General features: G+C 41.5%; 1 protein-coding gene across 1 annotated transcript in view; it reads left to right on the top strand.

Moving 5' to 3' along the window:
- Gask1b (golgi associated kinase 1B) overlaps positions 1-16,583 on the top strand; it is a 55,325-nt gene that overhangs the window by 34,336 nt on the left and 4,406 nt on the right. The window contains exon 4 of the mRNA XM_032898203.1: positions 13,508-13,734. Within this exon, the coding sequence (XP_032754094.1) occupies positions 13,508-13,734 (227 nt within the window). The remainder of the gene's footprint in view (positions 1-13,507; positions 13,735-16,583) is intronic.

The raw sequence follows: 16,583 nt of genomic DNA, 5'->3' as shown, positions 1-16,583 counted from the left end.
GCCATGTGATCAATTAGGATCTTAATATGTAAAACTCCAAGACTCTAAGCCTACATCTTTTTGTTTATTTTTATTTAGTTTTTGTTTCCATTTGCAAGATCATATGAGGCCAGTTTCCTTGGGCCTGTTGAGCAGGTGCAGGAGGGTGGGCTCTCATTTTTATATAGACAGGAAGACTATAACAAACACCTCTGGATGTATTTGGTAACTGATGGGCCCTTGATCTATAGACTAAAACAAATCAACATTTCACTCTTGGATTCTCTTAGTTGGGGGGGGGGATTCTGTCTGTTTTAAATCCAAAAGCACATGGCCCTACAAAGCAGGACACAACATTCCATCTTTCAGAATGATCTTGTCAATCTTTTTGCATATCTGCTTTCAGTCTTCTCTCTGAAGACTTGATTCCTGTCTTCTTCCTCATGCCCCACTCTTCTATCTTCTCCCAGATGTGATCCCTCTCGTGAAACCAACATGGGCTTTTTAGCTAGCTGGAAACCCGTCAACATGCATACACCCATGAGTTCATATACAGTAAGTGGATATGTGTGCATTTTTAAAAGGTGGCCCACTACACATTCAGGTGACTACATTTCTCTGCACCTTCCGTACCTTTAACAACTAAGGAAGGACAGGGGAAGGCTGAAGGTGAATAAAATGGAGGATATATTCCTAAGAACAGATCAAGAACAAGGCATTAACTGTGTGGGAGTGGCACCTGTCTTTAATCTCAGCATTTGGGAGGCAGAGGCAGATCTCTGAGTTCAGTGCCAGCTTGGTTTACAGAATGAGTTCTGGAACAGCTAGGGCTACACAGAGAAACTCTGTCTCAAAAAACAAACAAGCAACAAAAAAAAAACCAACAAAGAAAACAAAACTACACAACAACAACAACAAAACCAACCTCTCCTACCTCCAAAAAACAACCAACCAACCAACCAACCAACCAAGCCAGAACAAGACATTGACCAGGAAATGACCAGCTTGAAACCAGATTATTTTTTTTTTAATTTTATTTTTTATGTGTATGAGTGTTTGCTTGCATATATGTCTGTGTACCACATGCATGTCAGGATTCCATGGAGGTTGGAAAAGGGTGTTATATTTCCCCAAGAACTTGAGTTACAGAGGATGGGGAATCACCACATGGGTGCTAGAATCGAATCTTAGACTCTGGGTTCTCTGCAAGGACAGATCTTAACCACTGAGCCATCTCTCCAGGCCTGAAATCAGATCTTGATGTGGCAGATATTAAGAGCATGAATTCATTGATTGTGACCATTTTATTTATTTTTTAAGGAACATTTTATTTTATTTTATTTGAAGATTTATTCATTTATTATATATAAGTACACTGTAGCTGTCTTCAGATACTCCAGAAGAGGGCATCGGATCTCTTTACAGATGGTTGTGAGCCACCATGTGGTTGCTGGGAATTGAACTCAGGACCTCTGGAAGAGTAGTCGGGTGCTCTTAACTGCTGAGCCATCTCTCCAGCCCCCGATTGTGACCATTTTAATAACATAAAGAAGCTTAGCTTTGCTTTGCTTTCGAGGTATTTGATTTGAATAGGGTATATGATTTAAATGTGTATGTATGTATGTTTAATCAGCTATTCTGTTCCTGTTAGTGTGTTTCATCACTTCTTATGTTACTTTATATACCAAATTGGGAATTACAGACATCTAGAAAACCATGGGTGGGTTTTGATGAAAGCCAGTGTATCTTTATTGTGGGATTTCTATAACTTCTTGTTGGCTTCATTTGAGGTTTGAGGGCTTGCCTCTTGACATTGACAAAACATCCGCTCTGTGTTCTGTTTTTCAGTAGTGTTCCACTCCAGCTGTCTTTGTGGGTGTTCTTCTCATCTGCTTCCTCTTTAACCATTCATTGATACATCTTCTTTAAGAGGATAGCACCTTTAGATCTCACACCTCAAACTGCGTTCACTGGGAGGTCTTCCTTGGCAGAGATTGACAGGTTTTCTCTGACAATTAGGTCTTCTGGAGACCTTGGGAAGGGAGGAAGGAGAGAGTGGGTCTCTAGTTCAAAAGGCAAATGCTTTTCACTTTTATGAGCCTTAAATGGAAAACACTGCTGGTGCTAATGTTCTCTTCAATCATATAACAGGATGGGAAAACAAATATGTGTGCACTGAGCTATGATGATTTTTCCTTTCTACTTTGGTTTAGAAACCACATTCTCTCACTTCACATCATGTAAGCTATTTAATTGCTTTATGCTGGCTATGAGAAAGGAGGAGGAGGAGGGAGACGGGGGTGAACGGGAGGAGAGGGAGAGGGAGAGGGAGAGGGAGAGGGAGAGGGAGAGGGAGAGGGAGAGGGAGAGGGAGAGGGAGAGGGAGAGGGAGAGGGAGGAGAGGGAGAGTCGTCTTTAGCTACATTAACTCACACTTGGCTTATGAGCCAACAGCTGGCCTCAGCAGTCAACATCTACTTTTTTGGAGACAAGCTGGTTTCATTTTTCCCCTCTTTTCTTTTTAAGTTTTTAGAAAGGGTCTCACAGGCTGGCTTCAAACTCCTGATCTCTTTCCTTGGCGGTTCTCTTGTATGCTGGGGTTACAGGTTGGTACAATCATGTCTCCCACAGCCCACTTTCTTTTCATAATAATTTGTGCCTCAAAACCTATGCTCCACGTTAAGGAGCAAATAGCTTCCCGGGATGTTTGCTCCCAATGTGAAATATTTAAGAATATTAATGTATTTTTCTTCTAAATATTAAAAAATATTTAACTGTACATATTTACCTGCCACTGCGGTATTTCAATATCATATACAATTTGTGCTGTTGGAGGCAGATAACTGGAATCACCTCCATCTCTAATTTTGGAAAGTCCAAAATCTTCTCTAATAGCTGTTTGGAAATAAGCAATTAATTGTTGTCAACCACAGTTACATTACTGTGCCACACAACAATTCCTTATTCCTTCTACCAAGCTGCACCCCTGTGCCCATTAATCATCTTCTCTTATCATCCCTCCCCAACCCTTGCCAGTGTCTGGGAAATGCTCGTCCTCATGCACTTTCCATGACATCAACCTTTTAAGCTTCCACAGCTGGGTGGGACTCGTGGGATTTATCTTTCTATGCTTGACTTATTTCATGTAATATAATGTTCTCCAGTTTTGTCCATGTTGCCCAAAATAACAGGATTTTCGTCTCATCTATAATTCTCCATGTGTGACTCATGTTTTTATTCTCCATCCATCTGAATGGATGCATGATATAATTTCATGGTTTGGTTGCCACATGGAATATGGCAGAGACCATGGGACATAGATGTCCCTTGGACACACTGATTTCTTCTTTTTCTTTTTCTTTTTTTTCTTTTGGATTTGTACTCAGGTATAGGATCACTGAGTTATATGCAAGTATACATACACACACACACACACACACACACACATATATATATATATATACATATATATTTGTATTAATTTTCAGATACTCCTGTCCTTGATTTCTCTACACTAGGATGTTGGCTGACCTAGGTACTTGCTTTTATATTAAGTAAAACAGAGAAAGTCAAAATCATGAGATACATAATCTCTTTTTTTTTGTGATAACCAAGTATTTCCTGGTCACTTCTAATTTGATTGTTAGCTAGACGTGAAGAACATATTGATTAGTTATGTGCCTTGTAAAATTTATTTTCACAGTTGCCATGCACTTTCAGATAGTGCTGAGATTAATAATACACAGAATGTTTCAATCATAGCTGTAGTTATACCCAGGGCTGCTGAAGAGATGATGAGTTTGGAGAAGTCTGTGGTTCTCTATGTAGCCATCTGAGATTCAATGGCTGTTTAACACGTTGTGTGAACTAGCCCTTGCCTTGCTTTCTAATATCATTGCACGATTCTGATACCCACTTAACTAGCATGTTTCCGGGAAAGAGGAAATTTGTAGTTGGACTTCTGGATGAATCTGTTGTGAAGCAAATTAAAAACTCTGAACTCTCATTGGGACTGATGAATATCCATCTGCCCATTCTTCCAGATATTCCCTTGGAACCATTATAATGCATATAGTGTTATACATATACTTACATATATACTACTGTTTTTTATTTTAGTTTATTTTTTTAATTAGTGACTTTTTTATTGGACATTTTCTTTATTTACATTTCAAACGTTATCCCCTTTCCCGGTTTCCCCTCCAGAAACACCCTATCCCATCTCCCTCCTCCCCCACCCACCAACTCACCCACTCCCTCCTGCCTCCTGGCCCTGGAATTCCCCTACTCTGGGACATCGAGCTTTCAGAGGACCAAGGGCCTCTCCCCACTGATGCCCGACAAGGCCATCCTCTGCTACATATGCGACTAGAGCCATGGATTTATCCCTGTGTACTCTTTTGTTGGTAGTTCAGTCCATGAGCTCTGGGGTGTCTGGTTGGTTGGTATTGTTGTTCTTCCTGTGGGGCTGCAAACCCCTTCAGCTCCTTCAATCCTTTCTCTAACTCCTCCATTGGGGATCCTGTTCCCAGTTCAATGGTTGGCTGTGAGCAGTCGCCTCTATATTTGTCATGCTCTGGCAGAGCCTCTCAGGTGACAGCTATATCAGGCTCCTGTCAGCATGCACTTCTTGGCATTCGCAATACTACCTGGGATTGGTGATTGACTGTATGTGGGATGGATCCCCAGGTGGGTCAGTCTCTGGATGGCCTTTCCTTCAGTCTCTGCTCCACATTTTGTCTCTGTATTTCCTCCCATGAGTATTTTGTTCCCCCTTCTAAGAAGGACTGAAGCATCCACACTTTGGACTTCCTTCTTCTTGAGCTTCCTGTGCTCTGTGAATTGTATCTGTTATCCTCACGCTCTCCCTAGCCATGTTGATGTTGCCGTTTACAGACATTATTTACTAAAAGATACATGGAACTTCAAACACCATTTCTGTGACAAGATCAAATCAAATGGAATCTGGTCTGGGGCAATGCATTTTGCAGGCTTTTCAAGGAACCACAGGATCATAAGCTCTCCAAACTCATCATCTCTTCAGCAGCCCTGGGTATAACTACAGCTATGATTGAAACATTCTGTGTATTATTAATCTCAGCACTATCTGAAAGTGCATGGCAACTGTGAAAATAAATTTTACAAGGCACATAACTAATCAATATGCTCTTCACGTTGAGACTTGGTTTTTTCTCTCCATTTGCCATTTTCAGTGTGTTAGCATTTACACGAGTTAGTGAGTTTGTTAGTGTCTTAGCAAGAGTCAAGGTAGGCAGCGCAGTGCCAGGAAAAGCTCCAGTTTGTGTCCCTCTGCACAACACAGAAAAACACACAGAGAAAGTGCCAGATTCTCTCAAGAATGACGTTGGAGAAGTGACGCTTTATTAAATGTGAGCCTATAAGTACATACTTCTGAAATACCCGAGTGACAAGACAAGAATATCTACAGCAGTCTCATGTATTGTATCCCAAAGTTCAGTTGTGGTGAGACATTAGTAAGACAACAGATAGGGAAACACGGAAGTCTGGCTTCATCCCCACATCAGTGTTATCCGTATCGTGAACACATGTGGAGCCTGTCTTCATTAACAGTTATTAAGTATTCGTTCTTTATAAGATGGGAAGCACACTGGTATGACGTACAAAATTAGCCGTGCTCGGCACAAGAAGTGTAACACCCACGGTGGTAAGCCCATGGGTCTTCCTAGCGTGGCCCACCATGGCAGGCTGCTGTGGAAATCAGCTCTTGTTTCTCTTTTTGGGCGACTGTTACCCTCTTGGAATTGTTTTCTTTATTAGTATGTAATGACTGGGAATGCTGGTTTGGATTGCCTTGCAGCCTTCTTTTTTTGTTTTTGTTTTGTTTTGGAAAAAAATAGGTGTTTCAATCTCATTTTGTTTGTTTAGTTTTTAATTTTAAAGAAATTTTTACTAATTTTAAGTGTATGAGTGCTTTGTTTACATGTTTTAGAAAAATTAGCTGGTTACATATAAGGCTTTAATGTATGAGAAGCACAGATATGACTCCATCTTAGAATGGGAGATGCTGTATGTAGTAGATGGGAAAACAACTTTGAAAGCCAATTCAGGAAGCAAAACCAAAATGTTTTCAAAGGCTAGCAAACAATCAATTTGTCAGAATTAGTTACTGTTTTAATTGAGTTTCATGAAGCCAATGAGTCTAGGCAGCTGTCAGATTTGCCTCTTCAATTCGAGCCATGCCCAGAACGGTCTGAGCAGCATCTCCTAGTTCGTCTTTATTCTTGTCAATTTTCTCTTATCAGATTCACCTTATCGAGAAAAACAAAATTGGCAGGAATTCTTTGTAAACACTAGATATGAACAAATATCACTGTGCAAAAGACCAGTTTTCAGTGGCATCGCTCCTTCAGATGTAAACAAGCAGGAGGTTTGCTCCTTCGGAATCCTAGTTTATGGGAGCTGAAATGCTGCCTCGTCTCATCTGAGGGATGCATTTTTAAGGAGTTTTTTTTCTTAGATTAGGCATATTTCATTTCTAGTTTAAATTTCTTAGTATAAATTCTTAAGGGAAAAATTAGATTGTTTTATCTTCATTTTGTTTGCTTAGTTTTTAATTTTAAAGACCTTTCATTTTAAGTGTGTGAGTGTTTTGTTACATATATGTGTACCACCCGTGTGCCTGGGACCCAGGGAGGACAGAAGAGGGCATTGGATCCCCTGACACTGAAAGTATGTACTGTTGGGAGCCACTGTGTCGGGGCTGGGAATTGAACCTGAGTCCTTTGGGTGAGTAGCAGTCCTCTTAATCCCTGAGTCATCTTTCCAGACCCCTCTTCCTGTGTTAGATTTCTCTACTTAATATAAATTCAGTCTACAAATCAGAACTTCACAGGATATAAAAATACTTCTCTTTTTCTGTTTGTTCATTTGAGTGCTTTTTAAAACTCACTGCAGGAAGGTGGGTGTGTCTCGGGCAGAATTTATTTTTGTGCAGCTCTGCTTGTTCAAATTATAGAAAGTGAATTTCTTTCCCTAAAAATAGGCTGTTGGTTGCCTAGTGCCTTTATCCAGAGCCTTTCTATGAGACAGTGAAGCTTTTTAACATTGTATCCTAAGTACTTCCCAGCATTGAACATTGAACAGAGAAATAATACTACGTCTTTCCGTGTGAATCTGTAATATGGAAGAAACTAGAGATCCGTCCTGAGTTGGTGCCCATTGATAGCGATTTAAATGTGAAATTCTGGGGTGGAGGTGGATTAGAGCAGCTCACAGACACAAGAACTGAGAGCCCGTGCTCCTTGGTAGATGTTAGACACAGAAGAGCATTGTTACATTTCTCATCATTCCTCAACTGCCCTGCTAGTCATGTGAACCTGCTTATTGGTTGTCATGGCAGCACGGAACACAAGTGAAATTGATGGCTTGCTTCATGATGTGACACAGTTCCCAAGTGGTATATGTGCAGGACGGGGAGAAGACATTCCTCCTCTCCCTTCCCCTCCTCCTCTCCCTCTCCTTCTCCCTCTCCCTCTTCCTCTCTTTCTCCCTCCCCTTTCCTCTTTTTTCTCTCCTCTCTCTCCTCTTCAGAATTTTGCTTTCTGTAGCTCCCTGAAGGAAGAAGCTGTGCCTGTATTAACAGGCACCACAGATGCTGTGGTGTTTGTCTAAGATTGGTCTTCTTATGATGAAGTTATCTTCCTCATTAGATGGTAGGGAACCAATTCTGCAGCATCACAAATACGCAAAGGTTTATATAGGACACAACCCCAGAGCACATTTCCCACGTGAGTTTCTCTGACAAACAAGCCCGAATGTTTTGTATTTTCTTATGCTTGGAGTGCTTCGAGTAAATTTGACTCTGTGTCTGCCTTTTGAAATTAATTGTTGAAGGTAAGGCCTATTTTTTACCCTTTTTTTTTCAACAAGCAAGTGAGATGTTCAATCAAATAATTGAAAGTCAGAGGAACTCTGCCAGGAAACTGCCAGCCATATAAAAGAAAGAATTTTCTTCTGGGATTTCCATTTCACCTGCCTGTTATGCTAATGTAATGCAAGGCATTATGGTAGATTTTCTACCAGATGCAGAATTCATGATCCATGGTTAGTACAGTTAAACCAAAGACAGACACTAGCCAAAAGCAAAGAGGCATCTGGTGGCTTGCTCTTGACAGCTCTTTTATAAGTTCCTCTCCCCTTGGCATAGCTAACACTTTACTGTGCTTGCTTTTCTCAATACAAGGTAGTCCTTTGTTGAAGGTCTGTACATAGTCAAATCCAAATTGAGTTGCAACATTCAGCAGGGTTGATTCATTAAGGGCTACTCGCTACAACATGCTAGCCTTTGGGTAAATCATTGTGCAGAATTTCTGTTTATCTACATACTTTCTTGAATATTCGAGCTTCCCCCCTTAAATTTGGGTTCAAAAGATGACAGTTGTTTAATGTTTGAGCAAGGTGTGGGGGTACACATCTTTAACCCTCGAATTTGGGAGGCAGAAGTGGGTGAATCTCTCTTCTATTTCACAAGTTCTAGGACAGGCAGGGTTGTATAGACAGATTCTGGATCAAAAAGTTTAAACTAAAACCAAGTAAATTGATTGAAGTCAGTAAGACTCTTGAGAGGAGCTGGGGAGATAATTTAGTTGGTACAATGTTTTCATGAAGGCTTGGATTTGCATGTTTAATTGCCATATAAAAGATGGTAGTGGGTATACATCTGTAACCCCAGAAAGGGAAGTGTGGGGCGTAGGGAGGCAGAGGCTCACCACCCAGCCAGCCTCGACCAATCAGAGACAGAGGCTCATCAGCCAGCCAGCATAGACCAATCAGAGGCAGAGGCTCACCACCCAGCCAGCCTGGACCAATCAGAGACAGAGGCTCATCAGCCAGCCAGCCTAGATTCATCTATGAGCTCCAGGTTCAGTGAGAGATTTTTGTGAAACACTAACAGGGAGAGTGACAGGAAAAGATACTGAAGTCAGTCTTTAGCTTCCACGTTGACCTACACATATGAACAAATATACCTACATGCATGTGTACACATGCAAATTAATATATATATTATATATATCCCCTCCACAAAGAATATTAAGATTCTGACTCATTAAACAAGAAATACAGACATGCACACCTATGTTCATGCAGACTAGTTAAGAATGAAGAAAGAAAAGTTGGTAGATACCAATGTGCAGGTTTATCTAACTTGGCTGGTTTATGCTATAACATGTGGATGATGGGAGTTCACTGTCGGTGTAGGTGAGAACATCCTCATTATAGTCTTCCTTCAGCTTCCCAGCATGCTCTGTTTCACTTCTCATTCTTTTAATGATTTCCCCTGATGTTCTGCTCACTGGCATTCGGTCCTTTTGGTTCAATGTGAGAGAATGGCAAAGTTTTCAGATAAGTCTATTTTCAGAGTTTTTCACACGGGCATGACATTTTTTTTTTTTAAAGATTTTTATTTATTTTACGTATGTGAGTACACTGTAGAGTGAGTACACTGTAGCTGTCTTCAGACACACCAGAAGAGGGCTTCAGATCCCATTACAAATGAGCCATCATGTGGTTGCTGGGAATTGAATTCAGGACCTCTGGAAGAGCAGTCGGAACTCTTAACCGCTGAGACATCTCTCCAGTCCCGGGCATGACACTTTAACTTCTCTTGGCTTCATGTTCTCTTTGGTTCCAGCAGTGCACTCCAACTGTACTGTCCAGTGTCGCCCAGGGACCCAGGCCACTTCATACCAGCCCAAAGGAGGACATAGGCCACTTCACCCCGCTTCATACCAGTCCACAACGCCAGTGCAAACAGTGCCTGTGAGCACCGTGAGAAGCACCCCTAGCATTTTTGCAGAGCACTTTTGCCCACTGAGTGTAATGAAGTATTTCTTCTCCAGCTCCTGCTCCCTGGCTCTTTAAACTCAAGTCTTATGACTTTGCCTCCGTGCATTTTTCCTTGTTGTTCTGGCCTGAAGTTCTTTGTACTTCTGCTGAAACTCTTGTAATCAACACTAATTGCCTGCAGAATCATTTAACGTTTTATGGAAATGTAAACAAATGCTTCTTTTGCCTCAGACGGGAGACAGTACCCGAAAGATAGTATCAGGATGGATGAGAGCATGGTGCTCTGAAGACAGCTTTTACTTCCGGGTTAGAATCCTGAGTTCTCCTCTTTGTGAGAAGAGGGGAGCCCAGAGGAGTTACCTGCCTCTTCCTTATCATAGCTCAGTTTCTTCGTTTAATTTCTGTTGCTTTGTTTGGACATGGTATGCAATTAGTTGTTTAATCCTATTACTTTGACAATATAAATAAACTCACCCAAGTCCTTGATGTGCCTAGTTTTGAACACCCGGATAGGGTGTGGTTTTGTGGAAAACGGAAGTGGTTTTCTGCAGACCTCTAATGGCTCTTCAGAGCCACGCCATGAGCAGAGGCTTCCTCAGTTTAGGTGCAGTAAGAGAACATAAGTCACTTAGAAGATATCTTTTTTTCCCTAAAGACAAAATAATTGCTACCAAAGGAAAATAGAATTAAGGGGGAAAGCTCTTGAAGGAAATATATCTAAAAATATCTATCCCATCTCTTTAAAAAGTTTGGCAGGAACACCTGGATTTTTCTGAGTGTAATTTTAGTTAGGTAAACATTGAAAAGATATTTTTTTTTCTAAAAAAGGAAAGAGTACTTTTATGGAGAATGATGGTTGGCAGTCCTCTTCAACAGTAAACTGTTTTTTAAAAAATGATTCTTCTTGTACTGTAGAATAAGAAAGTATGAGTTCAGTCAGGGCCAGTGACATGCCTGGACCGGGTTGGTAAAAGTGCCTTGTGCCAAGCTTGATGATCTGAGTTCTATTTCTGGGACCCATATGGTGAAAGAATAGAGTTCATATCTGAAAGTTGTCCTTTGACTTCTACGTGTGGAGGGTGTCAGGCACATGCATTTGTACCATATGCATGCACCCAAATAAAGTAAATTAATAAAATAGTACGTACCATATGCGTGCACCCAAATAAAGTAAATTAATAAAATAGTAAGAACTCGAACAGTAATGGTGATTGATGTCATTATTGCTTATCTGAAAACATTTACCCACAATGGGCTTCTTTCCAGGATGCCCATTTAAGAACGGAGACACAGATTGGCACTGCGGGTACTTTACCATGCAATGCTTAAGTGTTTGCTTTAATGTGTGCACTAAACAAGCCCATTAAAATATCATCTGGGGTTCACAGCTTTGTAGAATGGGCTTTATTAGGCTTTAAAAATTGGTGAGCTATCTTGAAAGCACACAGAACTGTATTTGGTAAATACCTAAACCAGCTGCCAGGCTGATAATGCTGACTTTCAGGGACTATAAGGGATAAGAATTATACCAATATCCTTGTTATATTGAATGGGGACTCAGAGGAAAACTATGACAAAATTCTGAAATGACTTGGAGATTATAATTTAACAACTACATAAGCCATTGCTATACAAGGGCAAAGATATAAGGACGTGCATTACTCTAGCCAGAGAGCAACATAACTGGGTAAAACACATTATCCAAGGCCTTGCAGTCTGACTGTACATCCCTAGGTATGCATAGGCATACACTCGGCATGGTAATGTATTCACCAAGTACATGTTTGGATCGGAATAACATCGGTGGCATGATTTCCCAGAAGAGGAACTGGTCCTCAGTGGTGATGTTGGTCAGACTTGTCCAGCACAGCAGATTGTCAGAGAACTGGTGAAATCATCAGAATATCTCATGACTCAAAATTAGATTATATAGAACATTTTAGAACACACTGTAGGAAACAGTCAAATGGGACGGCTATAAAAACTAGGTCCTCTGTCATTCTTTCCAATTTCTAATTGCTCATGCTTTCATGAGGTTTAAAAATATCAACCATAAAATATAATTCTTATAAAGATGCTGACAGGGCTTAAATTCACGAGAGCTTATGATCAAACATGAACTCATTCAACATTCACGGCTTTTATTATAGTTTGGATCATAATTCTCCCATATGTTCTTTCTTCTGTGTTAAAGGCTTGGCCCCCAGTTTGTGGTACTGCTGGAAGGTAGGTATTGGATGTCTGAGTTCAAGGCCTGATTGGTCTACAGAGCAAGTTTCAGGATAGCCAAGGGCTACACAGAGAAACCCTGTCTCAAGCAGCAACAACAAACCAAACCAAACCAACCAAACCAAAAAAAAAAAAAAAAAAAAAAGTTTGTCCTTAAGAGTTAAATTCTAAATGTTTATTTTAGTATAGTAAAAATTGAAAACATTTCATTTCCTCATGAATATTAATATAGTTGAACATGAATATATGGTGGTGATAATGACAACTGGCCTCCAGCCAGTTTAAACTTGGCCCACAGTTTGGCAGACTTTAGTCCCTAGCTGACTGACGTCATTGCTTTTGGACTTGTAGGAAGGCAATGGTACAGGGAAGAGGAAGCTGAGAATCTGAGAAGAGTAGTGAGGCTCCAAATCCCCTTCTCTGGCCTACCCCGATCACTTAAGACCTAAGTCCCATCTTCTAAGGTTTCTACCACTTCAACAGTGTTAGCCTGGGAACTAAGTCTCTGCTAGATGGGCCTTTGGGGGAAGCACTCAGATCTAAAGTAAAGACTGTATGCCATATAATTAGGTCTGACCTGTGGCTCAAGGCCACAAACATCTTAGGATAGCTATGACTGTGGTCCCATTTGTTTGTAAATAACAATGTCATGCTTCAATGTCAGTGTACAGTATTTTATTAATCTCTCTACCAACTGTATAACATAAATAGGTCAAAGCTTACAGGTGACTAAACACAGTCAGTGACATGCAGGAATGTCTACCAAGGTTACCATCTAACAAGTATAGACCAGTGGTTTGACTAAATTCCTGAGCTCAGGTTTACTTCACTCTGATTATTAAGTATTACTTTTTTCTTGGTCAAAAACAGTGCAATGTGCTAATTAACCTTGCTACTTTTTTTTTTTTTTGAGTTCTGTAACAAGCCCCTAAAGTCTCTATAGCTTTGTCACACATTCAAAATGTAGCTGATGTTTCACTATTGGATCTCATACGTTCTGTAGAGTTCCTCTATCTTATTTCAGGTTCGCTCCTGCAGTACTGCAGTCCAGCACAATAGACTTTATAAGCCAACAAAGTAATAAGAGTCTGCAGGGCCCAAACCCAGGAAGAAAACAAGAGCTAGTCCCTGGGTCTGTAAAAACACCATGCTGACTTCTCTTTCCTGAAGAGCGAGAGACTCTGCTGGCCACATGCTTGCATGTGTCCGTGGGAACTGGGGATATCAAGGGTGGGGTCGCCTGAATTGGACGATCTGCTGTTAGCAGAAGCTGGAAATGTTTAGGACTACGTCTGAGTCAGAGGGCTTTGAACTGTGGATTTACTCTAACAGCTGCTTTTAATTAAAGCAGCCTGGCCTGCTTGGATTCTGGCAGGTCAGCTGTTCAGACAGCTCCCATTCTTTGGAACGGTTCTGACTTTCCCAAGCTTTTGCTCAGCATCTTGGATTTTGTTTTCATTTCCATTTTCAGATTTATAATCGCTTGGATACCAATTGCTGTGGATTCAGACCTCGCAAGGAAGACGCCTGTGTACAGAATGGACTGAGGCCAAACTGTGAGGACCAACGTTCTGTGACTTTAGCACACATTATCCAGCGAAAGAATGACCCAAGGCATTTGGTCTTCATCAACAATAAGGGCTTCTTTGACAGAAGCGAAGACAACTTGAACTTCAAATTGTTGGAAGGCATCAGAGAGTAAGTGTTGTGTTTATTGTGGAAGTCCCATCCCACTCTCTAGATTGTTCTGGAATTCTCTGTGTAGCTCAGGCTTTCCTGGAACTTGTTATCATTCAAGCTGACCTTAAACTTGCAGTTATCCTCCTGCTTCAGCTTTCAGGGGGCTAGAATTGCAGGAAGGATCTGGTATGCCCAAAATGAAGAGTACATTTTCTAATTGAGTGACATCTTGGAAGACCATGTATTTGTTAATAATTAGTAATGTTTTGTGAAAACTCGCACCTTGTGTTAGATATATTTAATTTCCAAAGAAACTATAAGTGTGGGAATAGGGATGCAGCCAGTACATCTACACCCACACAGCTCCTGCCACAGTCTGCCATCACTGCCATGGTCAACTTTCATTGTGAAGACCCATGTGGGTGAGGTTGGACATATGCAGGGCTGTCAGGAGGATGATAATCAGGTGACAGAGGCTCCATTGTGAGAGCACAGGATTGAACATGGCAGGAACAATAGAAATGTCTAAATCTGTAATCAACTATTTGGCCTGTCCATGGAACTAATACGCATGGTAGGATGCCGGATTCATGATTAACCCATGACTGTTATGGATATAGTTGGGAAAGAGCTCTCTGAAGGGTAGGGCACCAGAGGACAGCTGGCCCTTTAAACTGGGTAGGAGGACTTTTGAGTACTCAGAAGTCTTTTTTGGCAGACACACTGTGGGGCTGGGTCTTGAAAACTACAAAGGAGGGGCTGCAGGAAGCTAGACAAAGAAGAACTGTTGTACTCAAGATTGGCCCAAAACTCAGAGGTGACTCAAATCATTTGGGAGACATTTGGTAGGACTTAGAAAGGATATAGAGTAAACAGGGAGGCAGCATTGAGCTAAAGAGCTGTGCTGTAGAAGTAAGAACACAGTGGGTCTCGTGGGACACTCAAGCATTTGTGGATAGTACAGACGCATATTGATGGCTTCTGGTGGGGAAGCAGGGGGAAGAGTGGTGGGGAGGCCTGGAGGGGCATTGGGGAGAAGGACTCAGTTTTCTTTAGAGGGCTGGCCATGGGAAGTTTGACCGTGCTTCAGTGAATATATGGGCAACAGAATTTGAACTTTTTTTTTCTTTTGCTTCTTCCTTTTTCAGGGAGGGAGCAAGTTCGCAAGGTTGGGAGGGCGGAGTTGGAAGGATTGGGAAGTGAATGTGATCTGGGTGCATGATGTGAATTTCCCAAATAACCAATAAAAATATGTTGAATAAAAAGTGTAGCTGGATGAGGAATGCCAAATGGCTGAGAAATACCTAAAGAAATGTTCAACATCGTTAGTCATAAGGGAAATGCAAATCAAAACAACCCTGAGATTTCACCTCACACCAGTGAGAATGGCTAAGATCAAAAACTCAGATGACAGCAAATGCTGGCGAGGATGCGGAGAAAGAGGAACACTCCTCCATTGTTGGTGGGGTTGCAGACTGGTACAACCATTCTGGAAATCAGTCTGGAGGTTCCTCAGAAAATTGGACATTGAACTGCCTGAGGATCCAGCTATACCTCTCTTGGGCATATACCCAAAAGATGCCCCAACATATGAAAAAGTCATGTGCTCCACTATGTTCATAGCAGCCTTATTTATAATAGCCAGAAGCTGGAAAGAACCCAGATGGATACAGAAAATGGGGTACATCTACACAATGGAATATTACTCAGCTATCAAAAACAATGACTTTATGAAATTCATAGGCAAATGGATGGAACTGGAAAATATCATCCTGAGTGAGGTAACCCAATCACAGAAAAACACACATGGTATGCACTCATCGATAAGTGACTATTAGCCCAAATGCTTGAATTACCCAAATGCCTAGAACAAATGAAACTCAAGACGGATGACCAAAATGTGAATGCTTCACTCCTTCTTTAAAAGGGGAACAAGAGTACCCTTGGCAGGGAATAGAGAGGCAAAGATTAAAACAGACACAGAAGGAACACCCATTCAGAGCCTGCCCCACATGTGGCCCATACATATACAGCCATCCAATTAGACAAGATGGATGAAGCAAAGAAGTGCAGGCCAGCAGGAGCCGGATGTAGATCGCTCCTGAGAGACACAGCCAGAATACAGCAAATACAGAGGCGAATGCCAGCAGCAAACCACTGACCTGAGAATAGGACCCCCGTTGAAGGAATCAGAGAAAAAACTCGAAGAGCTTGAAGGAGCTTGAGACCCCTTATGGACAACAATGCCAAGCAACCAGAGCTTCCAGGGACTAAGCCACTACCTAAAGACTATACATGGACTGACCCTGGACTCTGACCTCATAGGTAACAATGAATATTCTAGTAAGATCACCAGTGGAAGGGGAAGCCCTGGGTCCTGCTAAGACTGAACCCCCAGTGAACGTGATTGTTGTGGGGAGGGCGGCAATGGGGGGAGGATGGGGAGGGGAACACCTATAAAGAAGGGGAGGGGGATGTTTGCCCGGAAACGGGGAAAGGGAATAACACTCGAAATGTAAATAAGAAACACTCAAGTTAATAAAAAAAAAAAAAGTGTAGCTGGAGCTGGCTACAAAGTCTATCAGTCCCACCTCAGTTATGGAAGCCATGAGTAAAATTCACAGGAAGTGGAGCCATACTCGTTCCTATGTTAGTTGGGAATAAGATTCCAAAAGGAATTAGGTTTGATTGGAAGCTTAAGAGCTCACAAGATAGTGACAGCACCGCCCACCCCAGAGCTGAACATCAGGATAACAGCCCAGTAAGTCTGAAGCTAATGGTAGAACTCATCCCTTCCAAGCCTATAGCCACTGTTTTTCCTTTGTGGCAACTTGTGTTTGCATTCTAATGCTAATACCCCCCTCCCC

Source organism: Rattus rattus, chromosome 3, assembly GCF_011064425.1.
Source record: "Rattus rattus isolate New Zealand chromosome 3, Rrattus_CSIRO_v1, whole genome shotgun sequence".
In the NCBI taxonomy this organism is placed as follows: domain Eukaryota; kingdom Metazoa; phylum Chordata; class Mammalia; order Rodentia; family Muridae; genus Rattus; species Rattus rattus.
The sequence above is the reverse complement of the archived record's forward strand: the minus strand, read 5'-3'. Positions and strand labels throughout refer to the sequence as shown.